Source organism: Nipponia nippon, unplaced genomic scaffold, assembly GCF_047370975.1.
Source record: "Nipponia nippon isolate SJK-2023a ecotype South Korea unplaced genomic scaffold, ASM4737097v1 scaffold_1, whole genome shotgun sequence".
NCBI lineage: Eukaryota > Metazoa > Chordata > Aves > Pelecaniformes > Threskiornithidae > Nipponia > Nipponia nippon.
In genome coordinates, this window is record NW_028262290.1 from 75,840,630 (window position 1) to 75,862,566 (window position 21,937).

Below are 21,937 nucleotides of genomic sequence, written 5' to 3' on the forward strand. Positions count from 1 at the left end.
GTCACGCCTTTCAGAGCGGTACTTATAAATGTTCACAAATTACAGCTGCCTCTGATTCCTTTTCCTTATTCACCTGTTCTTGTGAATGTCTCCTTAGTGACAGGGGAGTTCTGAGATTCTGTTTTTACATATTTTTTTTTAGTAACTTTTTTTGCAATATTATGCATATGGGGTAAGTTTGCCTAGGAGGAGTGAAGACAACATGGAAGTCCCCAGTGCCTTTCTCATTGTAAGAGAGTCTAGCCATCACAGAGGGCGGGCTGAGAGTTTGTGTTTGTTTCTGCAGAAGTCTGTGAGGCTGGTAGTGAACTACCTGAAGACGCAGAAGGCTGTGGTTCGAGTTAGTCCGGAGGTGCCTCTCCACAGCATCATCCCAGCTATTTGTGAGAAGTGTGAAGTCAGTCAAGAGCACGTTGTTCTTCTGCGAGATGGCATCACTGGGGAGGAGCTGGAGCTTACCAAGTCCTTGGAGGAGCTGGGGATAAAGGAGCTGTATGCCTGGGACAGGAAAAGAGGTAAGCTGAGTCTGAAAGCGGTGGCTGCAGGGTTAGATGATGTGCCAAAAATACTATGGGCAATTTAAAAGCATTTGTGCTCCCGTTCCTTTGGGGCCTGGCTGAAACAGCAGAGTGACATCTCAGTCCGGAGAGCAGCGCGGGCTTGCTCAATGAGCCGTGAGCCAGGACAGCAGCGTGCCCAGCTGTCCCTGGCTGCTCTCAGCCTTCGCCAGGCTGGGCTGGCCCCTGGCGGGGCACAGGCTGGCCTGGGGCAGGGCAAAAGGTGGAGCTTTGCTGCCTCCTGGAGCTTCTGTCAGTACAGGTGTGCCTAACACGGGGGCCTCATCCAGGCAGAGCCTGTCACCTACCTGTGCAGTGGGTTGGAGAGAAAGAGAGAAGAGACATGCCATAGTCATGGCAGCTGCAAAAGCTAAGAGGCAGAGGCAACAGGCCAGAGCTTATGAGAAGCAGACTGTGGATAGGTTCAGAGACGGTTGTTCCAAAGAGCAAAGTTATTGATGGTTTAGTGAAGAGGAGCTACGAGGTATTTGTATTTAAAATTTTGTTCTTTTCTTTATTCACCCTCACTTTCTGTTCTCGTAGATGATATTGTAGCGGCAGCTTCTTGGGCATGAGTTTTATCTGCCTGTGTATTCAAATAGCATAATTATGCGATGTGCTTTAAAATATACCTGCTTTAAAAATACACATTGACAAGCGCTACTTCCTTTGAGGTCAGAAAGTGATATTCATTAAAATTGTCTCCTGCAGTTTGTCTCAATCGGCATCGCTTCCAGCACAGTAAATGTCCTTATTTATTGTTTAGATAATGTCAGTCTTGTACCTGCTGAGCAGCAGACTTATTTTTTTATTTATACAGTTATTTATTTATGTTGAGGTTCTGTCTCTTCTTTCAAACTCCTTTGGTAAGTGACAGTTTTACCTCTGTGTGAGTAAAATTTCTTTGAGTTTAGACTTTTTAAGTAAACTAAATGTCTCCTTTTCCTTTGAATTGTTAGGATGCTCAAAAAAGTGGCTGACAACATGTCATAACTCCATTGCATGTTTGTTTGGTTTTTAAGATATGTTTACTGTAATTAAGCTAACCATTTTGGAGCAACATATTGAACATGCAGAGTATTCAACAGGATTCATTCAGCATACTTCAGGGATAACTTACAGAGTAATTAGCCTAAGCCTTCCTTAAACTCTTTTCATTTAAAATGAAAGCGATGGTGTATATACTGGTGCAGTATTGGTCCTCAAATCCGGTTGTAGCCTGCACAGTCAAAACCAAGACTTTACTTCAGGGCTGGGATTATAGCAGCAAATGATACAGCACTTCATAGTGTGCTGCTCTCTGCATCAGAATTTTTTTATATTTTATTCTTTTTTAACCTTTCAGTATACCTTTCATTATGATAAAATCCTCCTTATCCTGAGTGTATTTCAGCCTTTTCTGCCTTCCTCTTACTCTGCACTATGGTGTCTGATGAGAAAACCGGTAAATACACATAAAATTTACAAAAGGTTTCCTTTGTTCCAGCAAATTCCTTCCTCCCGTGTTCTCATCTGTAATCTCCAAGAGGAATAATCCCATTGGTTTCAGTAGCAGTTGGTCTATGAATTGTGCATTGAGTAGACGTCCAGTCTGTTTAGTTATCAGAACAGACAGATTTTTAAAATGTGTTCCCGCTAACGAGTAAGGCATCAGCGGTGCTGAAAGCATAGGCTGTGCTTGTAAGAGCAGGTTCTAGAAAAACTTTGTGCTCGTCGTTCTCTCCTTCCCTGAAACAGAAATACCCAGTGCTGAAGGATTATTAAAAGACAAGCTCTGCTGCCACCTGCTTACCTAATTCGACTTAGCAGTTGAAGCAGCTTCACGAGTGAATCGGGACTGAATACAAGCGCAGCTAAACTGCCTCTAGTAGCAGCTCTGCATGTCTGTTGTTGGTCCAGTTTTTTTTTCCTGTAATGCTTAGGAAAACAAATACTAGGAGTAGGTAATGAAAATTGTGGCTTACGAGGCAGTATTAGAACTTTAATGTGTCTTCTCTTGTCCTTTTATTGCCTGCCTTTTCCAGTTCCTCCATCAAAAACTCAGTCTGAACCTTCTCTGAACTATAGAGGTACTGTACCATGCTGCTGAGGGAAAACCGTCTTTCCCTTCACACTATGTTTAATGTGGGTTTGGTAGATGGATCTTTAAGAATGTCATGTAAAATGCTGTAGAGAAACTAGGTATTTTTGATGTGTTGTCTTTTGCAAAGTGTTGTTTACATGTCTGTGCTTTTGGTCAGAACAAACACGCTTCTGTGCATACTGCTGCTTCAGTAATTGCCGTTAAAATGCCAGCAATTAACAAGTCTTGTCATTTAACTGTTGTGTGGTATGGTATGTTTCTATATAGTTTCCACGCCTTTTCAGGTTACCCTAAAGCATGATTAGTTGAATTTCAGAAATACTAACATTTCAGAGGTCTCTTGGATTCAAAATTTATTTAGTAACAAATAATATTTTGAGATCTAAGAGATTTTCCACTAATTTCAATTTAGATGCAACAAAGCAGTTTAATATCAAACCTACGTATACACGTTGGATAACTCTGCATAGATGCTGACTTCTAATTGCTACAGTAGGTGGGGTTTGATTAGATTACACTGGTGCTTCTGCTTCTAGTTAAGCAGAAAATTTTATATTTAGTATATCCTTTTCCCCCGCTGAGTCTGTTCTAATACATTGCTTAAATTAATTATCCTCAAGAAGGGTATGGTTGATTTGTAACTGGCTTTACTTCTTTGCATTACTAGTAAACACAACATAACCAAAATAAAACTGTGGCTAACTTCTTTAGATTTTCAGGAAGGATGGAAGGAAGTCCACCTCCAGTAGGTGACAGCCATCGAGTGATTCTTAGCTCATGGCCTATTGCCTCTTGGCTTCACTAGTGCCAGTACTTTTCCCCCTAATCCTCTGTCATTACTTGCTGTGGCTTCCTCTTATACAGAGCATAATACTAGAGAGAATATCTACTGTATTTAGTTAAGAAAACTGATACAGATTTATAAAGATTCCTTGTTGTTTTGAGATGATATGCTGTGTTTAAAATGCCAGTTTATTGGGATTATGTGATGTTTAATGGTAGTGTCGATGATTAGCAGTTACTGGCATAGCTCATAGTTGAAGGCTACGTGAGTAAGGGATTCATAATCCACATTTAGTTGCGGCCCAGCCCCGAGCAGGAAAACAGCAGTTCCTGGTGAATGAGCATAGGCTGCGCTTAGTATTTGAGAAAGGTATTAATTTATTATTGTATTTTTTGCAGTGGAATTGCAGCCTTTCTTAAGGATAGTTTCTCCCTGTTTTCCTCTGGGTTCATCATCTTTGCTCTTCTACTGTGCTTTGAACTACTATATGTATTTAACACCTTCTAACACCTGACACTGTTGATATGCAAAGCGATCTGTGTGAAAATCATGTGCTTTGTGTGAAATGCAAATCAGTTTACAGGAGTTCTGGGATGAGGGGTTTTTTTGTGAAGTAAACCTTTATTTTGTGTCAACAAACAAGTCATTTTGCATTTGCTTCTTAATTGTTATTCAACAAATAAAGCAAATATTTACAAGAGACGGGTGGTTTTCTCTGTACATTAAACTTTGTGTGCTAGTGGGATACTCTGATGTGCTTGGAACGAGGCAGAAATCCTTATAGCATTATGCAGTGTCCATGAAAAAAAGGGTGAGAGCTTTACAGTCTGTATATTGAATGTCAGACCAATGGTTGTTCCCTGTAATGCATCACCTTATGTTGCTCATCCAGGTCGGCTGGTGTGGGGGAAAATGAAGGGAGATTCAATGGTCTGAGAATTCATACAGTTCCTTAGCTGTTCAAGGAGGACATGCACGTTTGAGCTCTTACAGCCTGAAATGCATATAAACTTGCCTCTCTTCCCACCTGAAGTAAAAACACCAAGACAAGAAAAGATGACCTTGACCAGCTGGTTTAAGTTCTAAGGAGAGCCCTTTTTCCAGGGGAAAAGTCTCTTTCCTCTTTATGGGGCTTTATCCAAATCCACATTGAGAGTCTTTCCATTAACTTCACTGTTTTAAGTCAGGCCTGTGGATTGTCAAAGATATGCACCATCCTCTTTTTGAGAAGTTTTTCTTAAGGTGTTAGAGTACTCCACGAGTTTTAAGTGAGACCTTTAAAAAGCATTTCTAAAGACTAAGGAACTTGCTCATGTTTTGCCTTTTAATAAGGATTACTAAATTGTGATTGAAAACTTACTGAAGTTTATTAAATTATTGCATTTGCCTCCATTAGATTTTGGAACAAACTCAGAACAAATAAAAGTTTGATGAAAAATAAAGTGTGGGATCTGGCAGTTACTTAGATAATTCAGCTCATAACATCTCCAGCTCAGAAAAATACAGTATTAATCCAGGATGTTTTAAAATACTGATTTTCTGAATCTTTATTTCAGAAGTGTAAAAAATATTCCATTATAATTGTTTCAGAACCAAGTCGAAAGGCTTCAGTAAGCAATGATGCAATAGAAAAAGAAAAGACAAGACTTCTGGGGTTGTTTAAAGCTGACAAAAGAACCAGCAAGGTAAGTGTTCAGCAGTGTACTACCTCACTAAAGAGAATTGTTTACTTTCCAGATGTATTTTGTCTGTGGGTGGTGGTGTTTGTTTGGGGGTTTTTTGTTTTTTCTTTCTTTCATTTTTTTTTCCCCCCCCAAGGAGTAATCTGTAAACATAGTTCATGCATCTGCTAAATCAGTGCAGCCTGATGGAGATACCAGCTGCTAATTGAAGGAGTCAGGCACGTTGACCATTTAAATTTTTTTTTAATTTTTTTTTTTTAATGCTGTGGGTTCAGTAGGTGTTAACAAAGTAACAATAGCTTCAAGCAACTTATGTTCACTTATTAGTAGTGCTCGGATTACAAAATGCATTTATGAAAGAACTGATGTAATATAGAATACATGAAGATATCAAGGAGAAGTGTCTTATTAACTCCTCTGTGTATGGGTGATAATCTGTTTTAAAGCATTTATATCTTTAGGAAGCTCTGTGCAGTCATGCAATTGCCATCTCCCAAGTCTGTAAACCCAGTGAATCAGGTGTAGAAGAAATAACTTGCAGTACTAAAAGGAATAATGAACTGAAGGATCAGTATCTGCTAGGGTGCATGTTAGGCATTTTTAACTTTGTTTTTAATCCTGAGCTGGAAAAATTAAAAAAGAAATTTCATATAGAATACTTTTCTTCTGTTGAGATGCCTTTATGAAAAATTTGTCATTCATCACAGAAATTAAATACAGAAAAACTTTCTAACTCAAGAACATATAAAAAATACTGGTCTTTTAACATCATCCTTTTTGCATTCTTCTCTTCAAATATCAACTGATTTTGATTGTAAAGTGTTTAATACTCTGGGGTATCAGAGCAAAAAGAGAACTTTCTTTTCTCTGGTTTAAAAAGCCCTCCAAGGCTTTCGCAATGAAATCATAAAATGTGTCTCTGATTAACTGGTACTAAGAAACATATGCTAGTTAATGGACCGGTGTTTCACTTACCCTTCCAGTCTTCTCAGTTATGTTTTTAAAACTGTGAAAGCTTTCCAAAATCTTTATTAGTTCTCTGCCCTTTTGATTGTGATCAAATTTGCAGTGCTTTTGCTGGGCGATAGCTTCCTTTATGGACACTGAGAATTACTGTGTTGAAAAATCTCATCTGTCATGGATGCCGGGCTATTCTTCACATCTTAAAAGGACACATGGAAACTGTATTTTATGAGATAGGAAGTCAGTCACTTTCAGCGTGTTTATCCTCTGTAAGAAAATATTTCCCATTTAGAAGGGAACAAAAGCATAACTGGAGCAATAATGCTGTATCTGCCTGGAAGAATCGAGTATACAAGGGAGCTCAGCTTGAGCCTCTGTAGAGCACGCTGCAGGGCTGTAGTTCCTCTGGAAGAACCAAATATATTACAGCACACAGTTTCTGCATTATAGTTTGTCCTCTGATTCCATTTTCCTGAACTTCGTAATGAAGTGTGTGCTCTTGGAGTTCTACCTCCTGAAACAGCTCAGATTTAACTTGTAAAACATTTACAACCTTAGAAAAAGTTGCTATGAAGCATCCCAATTCTGTGGTTGCTGCAGTGGGTTTCTCACAGCTGAGTTCAAGATGAGCGTCCCCAGACTGCGAACTCCTCTCTTTTTCTGTTCTCTTCCTCAGGCTTGTTAATCAGAGACATAGGAGGTGATACTCCGAGGGTTTTTAAAATACAAATTGTAATAGATACTAAGGATATTGAGGATCGATTAACAAGTTACAAGTAGTATTTGACGTGGAAAAAAGTAGGAACTGTACAAAGAAGTATGAGAAACAGCTTCTAAATCTGAGGTAAAGGTGTAAGTCTTTCTTGCTGCTGGCTCTGACAAGTTAATTGACTTTTCCTGGTCATTTTTTTTATTGGACTCTTCCTTTCAAATGACAGATACTCTGTAGGAAAAGAAACTAAAACAACCACTTTGTTTAGTGCAGAAAGGAAGTCCTTGTGGCCTTTTCAGTACAAACCTCTAGGAGTTTTGAACCCAAATTACTGAAGAACCCAAATTACTGAAGAATTACTGAGAACTGAAGAACAGCACAGCACCGGAGCAAACAGGTGTTAACTGGCCATAATACATCTGGCTTGCTGTTGTGGAAGATTTCTAGCCAAAACAGCAGTGAAACTGCTGAACAAACTTAGTTAGCAGCATGAGAGCAAATTAGTTAAGTTCTCTTAAGAAAGAATTTGGTAGGTTTATGAAGGGATTATATGATGAGATGCCTTGTGATTCCAGGGCACTGGAATCAAAGGCCCAGAGTTCCTAAACTCTGCTCTTTACAGTTATTCTTATGTTTTTACTCCTCCACAAGACTTAAGTTGGTTCTGCTTATTTGTTTTATTTTTTCTTTGTTTGCATTATGATTTGCAGTGAATTCTCTGTGTGTGTGTATGTATGCATGTGTTCATACATAGCCTGTATTTTAGAACTAGTTGGTAGCAAGTATTGTCCAAAATCTTGCACAGTAGTAGTGCTGCACAGTTGCAGGCGTTTACAAGGGGCAGGCAATTTCTACTGCGAGGGAAGAAGAGTATTAGCCTGTGTTGCAAATTGTCCTGGATCGGGTGTCACTGCACGCTACTGGCCTATGCTCAGATTTCCATGCCCACGCACATGCTTTCTTTCTCAGCTAGCTCACTGAAAGCAATAATTGTGGTATGACAATACACTAGATCTAACTTTTTGAAAAAAACTTTCTGCTGTATTAAAACCACCATGACACAGAATGAGAGCAGAGTCCTAATCTCATGGTTAATACAAGTTTGTTGAAAGCATTTCTTTGGTTAACTTTGTACTGGCAGGCTTAATGCCAGATCAGGTATCATCTTGTTCTCTCCATTCTAATTTTGTGCTGGATCAGTTACCCTCTGTTCTCCTGCAGCTGGCATAAAAAACATAAAGGTGGCATGAACTCCATATCCTTTTGATGTAAAATGTAGTCATGTGCTTGAGGCTAAATCCAGATCAAATTGGCACTGCTAAGCAATCCAGGAGAGCAGAGGTCCTGTGCAGACAATCATGGGATCTAGGCTTAAGTAGGGTGTATGCTAGTGCACGGAAACAGTCCCGTCATTGACAGGTGGCAGGGAGGGAGTTCTCTGCTTGTTACCCCGTGTCTGTGGGTATAGCAGAGACTTGCAATCTGATCCCTGGTGCTACAGGAGTTGCTTACTACCTGTTTTCCTCCTTGCCCAAGAATTGTTCTGTTTCTTTATATTCTTGTTCTTAAATCTTTCTGCTAATGGATTTCTTGCCTAGATCAGAGAAATTTTGCAGGCTACTTCAGTTTCTCAGCAATCAGGTCCAGTACTACTGAGACAGTTTGTCTTGGTTCTGTGATGAGGTTTGATGCTTTGCTCTGGCATGTTTTTGCTGTTTCGTTTCCTTTGCTGCTGCTGTGTAGGATACTTGTTTGTGTTGCAGACAGAAGAATACTTGAGGATGAACAAAGATTGTGGTGAGGAGGATGTTTTTAGTTCTGCATCTACAAGTGAAGGAAGCTTGGATGTAAGTACTAACGTGGCTTGTAGATGCTGTTGCATTCCTATTAGATCCTGCAGTTTGAATAACCAGAAACCACTGCTATTCTTGATGCTTAGCCAAGTAGAAGTAGAAATAGCTTACTACTTAGCAGGCTTAGTTATGTGAGTGCACAGTTCACGCATCTTGATGAAGTTGAAATGCAATGTACTGTCTTCAATTGAAACTTCCTAGCTTCACTATAAATAAAGTTTCTTTCAAAGTTACATTCTAAGCAGTTGTGACCAAAAAGTGTTTTAACCGAGGACATAGGTGGTGTGACTGTAAGACAGTGACAGTACTGTATGATGCAAGGGTATGTTTGCCTTATCAGTGACATTTAGAGGGGGCTTTTTTCTTATAAAACCACACCTCTCGTTTTTATCCCTTTACATGTCTTCTGCAGCATGGCAGCATTCCATTTGTTTTCTTAAGTAGCTTGAGGGTGGAGAGTACTTTTGTTCTGAACATTGGAAATAACAGAAAGGATTTTTGTTAAGTACTTCGGCAGGGTTTGGGGTACTAAAATCCTGTGAACCACATTTAGAAAGGTTTTTAAGTGCCTGACAGACTACTAAAATATGAGGATTTAGGTATCTAATTAGGAAGTGTGAATCCTAAATATTTTTGTAAGGCTGTTCTCGTGGATCAGCAGTCATAATAAATGAAGTGTCTTTTTGTTGCTTTTTTAAATTATTTGGCTTTTTGTTACCATATTTTCAAAACCTGGAGAAGACTCTCTTGAGACATTATGAAAGCCTGAAATGTGAGATTCAGCTGTGAATCCCCTTTTCACGAACATGTATTTGGAAAAGGAGTGCTGATCCGCAAAACGTACAGCTCACTAGCCACAGAGAAGGGTGACAGAAAATTGTGGAAAAAATGGAGGAGTAAGAGAACAAATCCCAGATAAAAAGGATAATATAAAAGAAGTCAAAAGGGAGAAACAGATGGAGAAGTGATTGGCTGTGAGGTTGAAAAGCACCTAACTGTGCAAAGCTGTGAAGACTTTGTAATGAGAGTACTGAAATAGGAAAGCTGCTTATGACACTAAAAATTTGGGTAACACTATAAAGGTGAATGTTTTAGTGAGAGAGCACTATTAATGTAAAGTCCTAGTAGAGGGTGATGTGGATAATTGAAATATATTAGGTAAAACTATAGAAAAAACATCACAAGCTCTGCCAAAATAAAATCATATTGTGGTTTGTATTCACTGCCATTATACATTAATCTCAATACCTTGATACACAAGTACTAGAAGAGGAGGAGGAGGAAGTGAGGATTCCAAGTGAGGATACGCAGGTAGTTCAGATACTCTGAACTGTCTTTTACAGTAGTGTTTGATGCTTTCCTCAGAAGAGACATCTCTTAATTTATTTTTGTAGGGAATCTTATAGGGCAAATCATAAATGAAGATTTTTTTTTTATTATTATTATTTTTTTTCCCCCTTTGACATTGATGAAAAAAGTTTCCAAAACTGTCTTGGACATGTAACTTTGTCTTTTAAAGGCACAGGTGATAGGGAGCACAGGGATCTTGAAGGGGTAAAAATGTTTTCTTTTTATTCAGTTACGTGAACGTCTCAGGGATTTGATTTTTTTTTTTCCCCCCCTTTCCTCTTAAGAGCAGCTACTCTTCACGAACAGTGTAGCCATTGATCAGTGTTTACGTCTTTCACTTTTTGCTTGACACCTGTATTTGTGTGAGCACCGATCCTGCTAAGACATAAGTACATACTATAATGAATGTATTGACATAGTTCCATTTAATTTGGTACTATTTTGTTAAAGCTTGCAGAAGATGTATAAAATAAGTTTAACAGATCCACTCAGCAGCACAGAAGGTCCATCCTTTGAACAGGCTAGATGGGCTTCAAGAAAACGGTCAACAATTGTGACAAGTGAAAAATTCTCAAATACTGTAAACTTGGCATAGATAATTGGCATAAATAACTTGTATTAACTTAAGATGAAAGTCAAGTGGAAACGTCAATGAAAGCACTTTATAATTTTTAAAATTCATCTTAGCAGTTCCTTATGGGCTAGACTTTGAGACCCTCGATCATTCTGAGTAATTCTTTATTCTACTTGCTCAAAAGATATCCTCACTTATTTATTCCAGTGGAACTGAGTATCCTTATTCAAAATAAGTGGTATCTTACATAGCCATATATGTGAAATATGCATTTAGAGCTCATTATATAGAAATTTCATTGAGCTAAGATAGGACTTCTGGCAAAATGTCATCCAGTAGAGGCTTCCTCTTTTGCAATTTCCTCAGGTCTGCTTTCTGTTACTGTTTTGCGTCATCTTCTAAGTATTTTGCATTGCTGTGCAGGAATCAAAGCCAAAGTTACAGATTTATTTCTGAAAGGAAAATAGTTTGCCATTGCCTTCAGCATAGTGCCAGGAGATACACTGGATCAGGAAATTTTTCTTGCCTGTAAGGAAACAGGCAATTCATGAAGTGCTACTGAGGTAAGGGCATAAGCTTCAGTATGCTTAGTTTAAATCCTTTTCTCACTATTATGTGGTGGTGATATGCACTGAATTGTAGAAAAAGTAGTGATTCTATTCTGGGTATTGATTTTTTTTTTTTTTTTTTTTTTTTAAACTGGGCAATATGAAGGAATGGAATAAAGGTATAAGAAATAAGAGATCCTTACTATGTATTCAAGCACATGTTATATTCACTTTTTAAGCACCAAACCATTCTCAGTGCCATATTTATCTGATTATTAGTGGAATTTTTAATGCTTCTAAAAATACTTTGGATTGTTGATGAGGAAGCAGATTTTCAAGTCAAGATGGGAAAGTCAACACTTATGCTTGAGGTGAAAGGACATTTGTTTACAGTATCAGCAAAAATACAGGCGAAAAAAAGAATTTGTTAACACCTTAGAGAGAGACTGTAAAAATGGAAGAAAAGAATTCTCCATGACAGTTCTCAGAGTGCAGCAGTTCATTATACCACATGTCAGTAAAGGATCTAAAATCTAATGGTTTATTGTAAATGAAGCAGAAATCTTTCATAGAATTATGGAATCATAGAATGGTTTGGGTTGAAGGGACCTTAAAGATCATCTGGTTCCAACTCCCCTGCCATGGGCAGGGACACCTTCCACTAGACCAGGTTGCTCAAAGCCCCATCCAGCCTGGCCTTGAACACTTCCAGGGATGGGGCCTCCACAACTTCTCTGGGCAACCTGTTCCAGTGCCTCACCACCCTCACAGTGAAGAATTTCTCCTTATGTATCTCTAAATCTACCCTCTTTCAGTTTAAAGCCATTACCCCTTGTCCTATCACTACATGCCCTTGTAAAAAAATCCCTCTCCAGCTTTCTTGTAGGTCCCCTTCAGATACTGAAGGCTTCTATAAGGTCTCCCTGGAGCTTTCTCTTCTCCATGCTGAACAGCCCCAACTCTCTCAGCCTGTCCTCATAGGAGAAGTGCTCCAGTCCTCTGAGCATCTTTGTGGCCCTCCTCTGGACTCGCTCCAACAGGTCCATGTCCTTTTTATGTTGGGCACCCCAGAGCTGAACACAGTACTCCAGGTAGGGCCTCACGAGAGCAGAGTAGAGAGGGAGAATCACCTCCCTCGACCTGCTGGCCACGCTTCTTTTGATGCAGCCCAGGATACAGTTGGCTTTCTGGGCTGCAAGCACACATTGCCGAGTTATGTTAAGTTTCTCATCAACCAGCACCCCCAAGTCCTTCTTGGCAGAGCTGCTCTCAATCCATTCTCCACCCATCCTGTGTTTGTGCTTGAGATTGCCCCAACCCAGGTGCAGGACCTTGCACTCAGCCTTGTTGAACTTGATGAAGTTCACATGGGCTCACTTCTCAAGCCTGTCAAGGTCCCTGTGGATGGCATCCCTTCCCTCCAGCATGTCGACCACACCACACAGCTTGGTGTCATTGGCAAACTTGCTGACAGTGCACTCAGTCCCACTGTCCGTGTCGCCGACAAAGATGTTAAACAGTGCCGGTCCCAATACCAACCCCTGAGGAATGCCACTCGTCACTGGTCTCCACTTGGACATCAAGCCGTTGACCGTGACTCTTTGATTGCAACCATCCAGCCAGTTCCTTATCTGCTGAGTTGCCCATCCGTCAAATCCATGTCTCTCCAATTTAGAGACAAGGATGTCATGCAGGACAGTGTCAAATGCTTTGCACAATCCAGGTAGGTCACATCTGTTGCTCTTTCCTTATCCACCAACGCTGTAGCCCCGTCGTAGAAGGCCAGCAAATTTGTCGGGCACAATTTGCCCTTAGTGAAGCCACGTTGGCTGTCACCAATCACCTCCTTATTTTCCATGTGCCTTAGCATAGTTTCCAGGAGGATCTGCTCCATGATCTTGCTGGGCACAGAGGTGAGACTGACTGGCCTGTAGTTCCCTTCCCTTTTCTCTTAATCTGTTCCAGTTTTGTGCTAAGCAGATGAGCTTTATATCCGGGTTAACTTCTCACAAATCAAATACTATTGAAATACACTGGTGTATAAATAAAACATACAAATAAAGAACTTGGAAGTTGCAGCACAGTTAACCATATTCCTCTTTTTGTGTGGCAAAGACAGACAGGTAGAGCTAGAATTTAGCACAGCTGGGGGAAAAAAGGGCGTTTAAGTCATCTCTGCCGCTTGGTGTCACTGTCCTCAAATAAACAGTTGATCAAGATGAAACCTGATATTTGGAAAGCAGTACTAAAATTAGCTGGCTTTATTTTTGGGGCCTTCGTGCTTTCATAAATCAAGAGTGAAAAAACACATCCCAAGTGCTGAACGACGTGTATCTCTGATGTGGAATTTGTTTATGTAATAAATCAGCTTGGGAAAAATATTTAGAAGTACAGCTAGGGATACTTATCAGAAGATTTGAAACTTCAGCACAAAGTCTAATCATGTGAGGTTTCTCTAGTTCAAACAGGGCTTCAGCAGAGCAATGTTAGAGGATTTTAATCAGGACCGTTTTTAAAAAATCTAGTCTTCAGTGGATGTCTGAATATAGGTGTTACTCATAACAGAATCAGTGAACCTACATGAAGCAGATAGTCCAGTAGTTCCCTGCTTAATGAATCTGTCATGCCTATTATTATATATGTTCTTAAACAAAACTATCAGGGAAAAACAATGTCTTTTTAAATTCCAAACAGTTATCGGATACATTTAGAATATGTGTGTGTTTTTTTTATTTCATAGTACCTGTATAATTGCAAGATCATGTTCCAAAAGAAAAATACTGTGTTTTGAAGAACTCATCAGGACTCCTAGTGCATTAGTAACCTTGGTAATCACTTCTTAAATGATAGAAACAGCTATTTTTCCTATAAAGGCTTTTAAAAAAAAATATTATTTACTTTTTCAGGGCCTTGTTTGTTCTTAATGTACTCTAACTTTTATGCCCTCGTTGATGGCAGGAGTTATATCATTCATGATATGCTTTCCCAGTTTAGAAGTGGTTGGAAGAGGGATGAAGTAGAGTTATGCAAAAGTGATGGAAATGTGATTTCTCTTCAACCATGTCAGGTCCCAGATGATCAGTTAATGCCATCTACTGTCAAGGATTTCATGTCATGTGGCCAGGTACTGTTTAGGGCAGTAGGAATGAGAATACTGCCCGTGTCATCTAAATGGAAGTTAACAGCCATCTACTTCTAATATTTCCTTGTGTGACAATCACATTGGCTTTACATTCCTGTTCTCATGTTCTTGCTTCTTGGTCTCCTGGCAGTGCTTAGGACGATGTTGGTTATGTGTGTTTATTCGTACTAGCAGGGTCGAATCCTGGAATAGTTCTGTTGCATTTTATACAGTTAGAGCTGTCTATGTACGCTGTCAAAGGCATAAATTGTGATCCGCCCTTGAAACAATTTTGCTTAGTGTGAGTTTGCTTGCAGAATGTAAAACTCAACAAACTGAGTATGGAGAATTGTCTAGATACTCCAGCAGACTGGCCTGTCCCTACCAATGTTCTGTTACAGGGTGCCTGTAAGCCAGTAGTTAGATGTCAGAGGGTGACACCAAGGAAGATACAGTATAGTTATAAATGTTTTCATTTGTGCAACTGTTTACATAATTAGAAGAAAAATAGATTTATTAAATACCAGATATCTCAGGGTAAGGTTCACCATCACAGTAGAGTTAGTTTTATTTTTATATCCTGTGATACTCTCTGGAAAAAAAAAAAATCATTTTATTATTAACTTTCCTTGGTAAGAAGAAAGGTTTGCCAGAGCAACTGGCTTGTGACTGGCATTCAGAGAATTGCAATAGGTAGCAAAGACGACAGTGATCAGCCTTCTTTCTCCTTGTATACTGAGGGCAGGACAAGAAGTAATGTGCTTCAATACAGCAATGAAAATTTCACTTAGATATTAAAGGAAAAAAAAATCTGACTGCATGGAAGTTTCACAAGGGAGCAGGTTATTAAAGACACTGTGAAATCCGTATCATCACCTAATCTGTAAAACCTCCAAAAATGTCTAGAGGATGAGCTACGCATACTTGATTCTGTCTTGGAGCAGAGGGATAGATAAGGTGGACTGTGGAGCTGCCTTTCAGTGAGATTATGGCTGCTGATATTAACTGTCTTCGTTCATGTGAATCATAGATACTTTTACATAATATAATATCTTTAGATTTTTCTTACAGTATGTAATAGCAGAAGGCAAGAGCTTGAAACAGTGGCTGCCTGCCACCAGACTTCAAGTTCTTGCTCCAAAGCATGATGTTACTAGACCTCTTCAAAGAAAAGGTCCTTGGAGTTAGTGTAAAAAAAAAAATATATATATAATCTCAGAACCAGCTGAACTACTCTGGCTCAAAAAAAAAAAAAAAAAGCCTGAGGCAGACACCTGGAATGGAAAGTCTCAGCATCTATGGTTAAAGCCTGGTAAAGTTATGAGCTATTAAAAACAGTATCTGGTGAAGAGACATGTCGGCTGACCCCTGTTCTGTCTGTGCTGCTTACCTTGTACTACCACAAGATTGCCAATTTCATGCATTCAAAAGCACTTGTCAGCTCTTGCCTTTACCACACAAAAGTGGCTTAAGATGATGAGATTTGTAAACAAATCATTTAGGGTGGACTTCCCTTCTCTCCATTTGGCTTGTGAGCATTAGGTTTGTAGAGGTCACATTTCTAAAAATTTTGTAAAAATTTTCTTTTTTTTTACCATGAAGGTTTTATTAAAACGAAAGATTATCACATAGTCATTGGTTGCCAGAACCTGCATCTTTACATAAAATCGCATGGTTCAGAGTAAAATCATCACAACGTGTTGCATTCAAGTTGTTGCTTTTAAAAAGACAACTCAGAAGCTTCAGTTCCTGCAGTGGTTTTTTCAGGACATTCTTAAGGAAATATTCTCAAGAAACATTTGGAGATGAACAGAGAGAAATGGATCAAGTTGAATTGAAAGGGCTTGAATAGGGCCATATCTATAAAAGGAGCAGGGCACAACTATGCCTGGCAGTGCCTGTTTTAAATACCCGGCAGGGCGGGCTTCCGCTGGACACCGGATCAGAGCATCCCAGTCAGATTTCCTAAGTTTTGAAGCCACTGAAACGTGCACAGCAGGAGTTGCACGTTAAACTCTGCCCACCTTCTGTGCCTGCTGCCTGCCTCTGCTTGGGATTGAAACCTTGAGTCAGCTGCTAGATTTAGGTATTTAAAGCTTTTACTCTAAAAGCTTACCACCTACCACTGTTAGCCAAAATGTGAGAGAGCTAAGTTCAGTTCCCTTCTCTGCCTTTAGAGATACCAGCCAATCTTCTATCTCTCTCAGGACCATTACTGAGAGAATTATTTCCTCCTTTGCAAAGAAAACCAAAATACTTGCTGGACTGGAGAGTGCCTGGAACAAAGCTATGAGGTATTCTTGATGTGGGGAAGCGCCCTTTTGTAAAAATACCCAAATATTCAGTGACTCAGAAAGAGAGAGCAAGAGCAAACTTAACTATTCAGACCAGTAACGAAATAACTTAAGTGCGGTGGCAGCTCTGGGTTCCAGTGCCAGCGCCAGAGATGTTTTTCTATGTTTTATGCTAAGGAGATGTTAGATCCAGCAAATAAGTAGTCGCTGAAGCTCTAGAACTGGAGGAGCCAAATGGCTGTTGCTCCCTGCCCAGATGAGTGCCCTAATCCCAGTCTCTTTCTAGCTGAACTCATATTCATGTCCTTGAACAGGGAATAATCTCACTCTGCTCACGGGAGGGGGAAGTTTGTTTTTTCTCAACTAGAAGAAGGTTTTGAACCTGGATTTGCCATATTCTTACTGAATCATTGAACTTGGGGCAGAGGGGGAGGACAAGACAGGAGAGAAGTAACCATAGCTGCTGCTTCTAGCAGTTATGTTTTTTTGTGGAGCCAGGTTTCTTAGTGGTGCTTTAAGCGCACCTATTGGATCAAGCCCCTTGGGTTGTGACGATGGAGAGATTTGCCAGTGTCATGTGTCCTGATGGAGTTTAGGCAGAAGGTTGGAAGCGTAGTTGCTCAGCAGTTTTCACGCTCAGCACGCCCAGAAGCAGAATTCAGGCACCAAAATGGGAGTAAGCACATCAGAAGGGTATGTGGCAGGCTTATTGAACGGAAAGCACAAAGTGGTGTGAGTTAGGCAGGCCCAACCTCACAGGAGCACGGTAAGTTAGGTTAGTGTGAGGCAACTCAGCTTCCAGACCTGGGCTGCATGGCATCGTCCTCTATCCTGTGGATGTACCCAGTCGGTCTGGAGTAAGTTGGCTCAGATATCTCCCTCGGATGTTTAATTAAGACCTGGTGACACACCCTTAACCACCCAAATCCTTTTATGTCTGATTCATCTTTTGTTACTGATTTCACTGAAAAGTTCTGAAGTTAACTCACTGGAAAAAACAGAATAAAGCAACAGCTAATAAGACCAATGGCTTTTAATTTGCATTAATAAAAGGACATTAAAAAAAACCCAAAGACGAACTTAAATTCCATTTGAGATTTTTCTAGTGACATCTCAACCGCTCAGGCTTTGCTTCTTTGGTATTTAATATTACCAGAGCCCCTTAATAGTGTATAATAGCCTTGTAATTCATATTCGGTCATAATTTATTCAGCATAGTTTTTAGTGTAACTGGCAAGCATGCAGTGGTGTGGAAAGTACCACCTTTAAAGCAAAGTTCATCCCAGGATCAGGCTTTTCTACAATTGGATGAGCAGAGGTGTAGTTCCTTAAAAAAATCTTTCACATATTTCTGTATACATAAGAAGTTTTTTGTGCTTAACTTTGGGATGGTCTGGGAATGAGTCAGGGAATTATTAATTGCACTGCAAAGTACATTTCTGTTTGATTTAATGATGGATATCCAAAATATTTCTTGTAAATCTTTCCAAATGTAACTACTGTAATGAAAGGATTAGTGTGTATTTATGCCAATGCCCTTTACTAGATGAAATCAGAAATGGCTAATTGTATGTCATTGACTCCATATTTGTAATATACAATGGAAATTTTTTTCAGACAGTAACACCTGTTTTTGTAGTGGCATAATCTGAATCACATGTAACCATAGATTTATTATATTAGCCTAAAATATCCTATTAGCATATGTAGATTTTAGATACAGTGAAGATTTTGAACACCAGTTGAGGTATAATTTCTTTTCTTTTGCAAACAATTTCTGAGGCATGAGCACTAATAGGATTTGGTTCTTTTCCAGCCTCTTCTGTGGACAGTGAAGACTCGATTTCATTAAATGTAGTGGCAAACAATAACATTTCTTTTAATTAGATGATCTCATGATTTCCACACGTATTTGTTCTGTGCATTATTGTTCGTTGGCAAAACTGAGCTGCTTGGTAGCGTGTGAAACCATATGTCTCAATAACATCTTATGGCAGGTGAGGGAGGATTTGCAAAACAACATTTGCTGACAGGACACAATGCGTTTTACTTTGATGGAGAAGTTTTCCTAAGTGAACTTTATGGCTTAGTTCTCTCATGCAAAGTCAAACCTACATGAGGCTTAGCGGGCCTTACAGGTCTCCCTTTAACAAACTCAAAGAGGAGTTCTGTGTATGAAGCAAAGACCATATAGCACTAAGTACTGTGTGTGCTGCTCAGTTGTTCATCTCTACAAAGAGACCTTCTAATGCCTGTAGTCTGTGTAGCTGTTTCACATTCTTCTTTTTTTAATAAACAACTGTTAAATTCGATTTTATTGGTCTTTTACGTGCAGCTTCAATACTGATCTTCCCCTTTGAGCTTAGCAGAAACGATTACAAATAATTTCAGACATTGCTTTTTCTCTTACTCTCCAGTGTTTAATATTTCATTTGAATTCTCAGAAGCATTTTGGGACACAAGCTGAAGAGGAGAAAGAGTGTGACAAATAGCAGTCAGTCTTTTTAATGACTTTTACAACAGCATGAAGTAGTAATACCTTCAGTCAGATCCATTTTCTTGACTTTTTTTTTTTATATATATCATTTACACTTTTAAGCAGATTTCAAAATACTTGATGCAACTAGGGAAGTTATTTCTGGTTTTATAAATGGTTAGCTGGAAGGCCAGAAGAGAAAGCAGATCAAGGCAAATAACAAGACATAGCCCTGCAGAGTTCTTAAATAGGTGAGTAGCTGTAGGCGTACGCGTTGGACCCACTGACTTTTTCAGTATCATACCAAGCACCCATTTAAGTGTTTTGCTGGTTCAGTACCTCGGTGACCTGGTGAGAGAGCCAGGTGCAACCAGCATCTAGGACATGAGCTGTGTAGGCAGTCTCTGAAGTATACTGACATAGCGAGATGGAGAGATTACCAGAAGATTTATGATTGTTAGTGTTTGGTTCCCCCACACCTCCCTCCTCTGATTATAACATTTTCGTCTTTCTATCCCAGCACATGCTCAGGTACACATCTTGATTTTGATCTCTCCCAGTTTCAGCACAAAGATGGTATGATTTCATTGACTCTAAATGGAGCTTGTTCTGATTTACAGTTGTTTGCATAGGACAAGAGTTAGGCCAGTAAAGTGCACTGTGGAGGTTTGCCTTGTAAAAATCTAATGGCAATGGATTTGACAGAAGGGGGAAGGGAAGAAGAAACATTTAAGACTATTTATTAATCAAGAATTCCAGGAGTGAGGCTTTTCTTGCCTTGATTCTGGCAAATGTACAGATGAGAGATACTGTGCAGAGACCATTTCTGCACAGACAAAGCCCTTCAAACGTAAACATTTGAGCAGCTGGCATGGGAGATTAGTGCAGCAGCGGTGGGAGGGGGGTAATAGTGGATAGTGGCGCTGTCTAAATTTAACAAATGTTAAACAAGGTGCTTGTTCTAGTTTAAAGGTTACAGGTCAGAAAGACAATATCAACTAAAAATACTGGCAATTGTACAAGTCAGTCAAAGTCATTAACTAGTATCTAATTAAAAGCAATTGCCTTTCCAAAGTTGTGACACCTTCCTCCCCCCCGCCCAAAAGAAAACAAAACAAAACAAAAACAAAAAACAAAACCAAAAAGGGTTTTGGGAGAAAATATTCTATGCAACATGTTTGAATTAAGAAAAAAACCACTTTCTTCTCTACCTATGGAAAGGCAGCGCTTTGAGACTTCTTAATGTTTTTGCTTCGGATTGTGAACTGTCTTAATATATTGTTCTACTTTTAATTTCCTGTGGCTGAATATTCTATCAAAAGACAGCATCATGCTGAGGGTGAAAGTAGTATAGGGTCTGTTAGCTTTGTAGACATGTGTTCATATGCTGTTTAACATCATCTTGGGGGGCTACATTTTGTTTTTTTGAACCCTCGCCAAATAGTTACACAGCTAGGCTATACATCAGGGTATCTGATCATGCAGTGGGTTTTTTGGATTTTGGTTTTTCATTTGTGTTTTGATCACGCTTTTAAAACAACTCCTTACCTGTTGGTTGTGATCCAATTCACACGTGTTTTGTTGGAGGTGCTTTACTTTCTTCATTTCTTTAGCAGTAGAGACTAAAGTATGGGTATCTGGAGCCAAATATTATGTTTAAAAAATCAGAGCTATGCTTTCTGTGCTGGCGTTGTTATGATTTTCATTGAGTTTGAAAGTATACTGAAGAAAAAGATTTCCTGGAGAAATGACAGCAGCAGCATAGTTTAGAGCATTACTGTCTTTTGGCATCGTAAAGTTAGAGTGACCATCAGAGACTTGATGCAGAACTCACTAGAGCCAGTGGAAAAATTTCCTGCTGGTTTCAGCTGGCTTAGGACCATGTCCTTTACGAGTTGTTAGCCATTATCTGCACTGGGCCATTTAAAAGTCATTCTTGTGCTACTTCGGGTTCTCTTTTGCATGGACAAAGATCTTCTAATACTTTCACTGTAATCTTTGAAAACGTAAGACCTTTGTTCCTTTTTGATGGACAGTTGACACAGGTAAACCAGTTGAAGTTACTTAATTTATGGAGCGTTTTCTTACTGGGGAAGGAGAAAACCCCGAAGTAAACATGTTAAGTCTCGTAGAAGATGAATTGCAAACAGTGGCAAAGGGAAGGAGTGGCTGTCACGAACCAATAATTTGTTGCAAAAGCGGGTTTTTCTTTGTTATCTGAAGCAGTGCATACCCAGAGAAGTAAGCAGAATTCTCGGCACTGCTTGCCCTATTTAAGATGTAATTGTGCCAGTGAAAGTCCAAGTGTAGGTATATGTTGTATCTATTTCCACAGTTTTTAACTTCAGTGTCAGTTAAATTTGGGATGGAGCTTGAAAAGTTTCTGCCGCAGCTCCTCAGTAGGGACTGAACTCCAACGGATTGGAATACTCCAGTCAGTGGGAATAAATAGATTGGAGAGCTGTGATTTCTTAGTACTTCATGCTAAATTCACAAAGGAAACAAGGCTATACACAGTGGGGAAATCAGTTTCTTAGGAATAACATTCACAAGTCAAGCTCTGGTGACCTAAGGATATAGTATGGAATTTTTAGACTTGGAAGAACTTAACTGGCTATAGTATACTGCAAAGGAAGATAAAAATAGGAAATTATATATATATAAAGTGGGAAAAGGCTGAAGTAGCTTAGGCTCCAGCACAGCTGTACTTCCAGTCACTTTTCAGTATTTCTATGTTCTCGCTTCGCTTTTACTTAGAAGGTGGGCTGGCCTAGACAAAGTCAAGAGTTAAAAGGATAATAATGAATGCTTACAATTGGAAAAAAATAAAAGGTCAAGGATGTTTGAAGTAATATTTGAATATAATTCTAAGAAAATTCAGAGAGGGGTCTGCTTCTTTATTCTTAACCTGGTTTTCTGTGCCTAGTTATTGAACTTGTG

At 39.4% G+C, this 21,937-nt stretch overlaps 1 protein-coding gene across 17 annotated transcripts in view; it reads left to right on the forward strand.

Annotated features, from left to right (window-relative positions):
* COBL (cordon-bleu WH2 repeat protein) overlaps positions 1–21,937 on the forward strand; it is a 223,226-nt gene that overhangs the window by 53,797 nt on the left and 147,492 nt on the right. For 14 of the 17 annotated variants that reach the window (XR_015705259.1, XR_015705263.1, XR_015705261.1 and 11 more), the window contains 4 exons: positions 287–515; positions 2,582–2,626; positions 5,015–5,109; positions 8,545–8,628. Coding sequence is in view for 12 of the 17 variants with exons in the window: in XM_087759953.1 (XP_087616079.1) it covers positions 287–515; positions 2,582–2,626; positions 5,015–5,109; positions 8,545–8,628 (453 nt within the window). In the remaining 5 variants the exon portion in view is untranslated. The remainder of the gene's footprint in view (positions 1–286; positions 516–2,581; positions 2,627–5,014; positions 5,110–8,544; positions 8,629–21,937) is intronic. The other 3 variants (XM_087760038.1, XM_087760021.1, XM_087760040.1) reach the window with 3 other exon arrangements.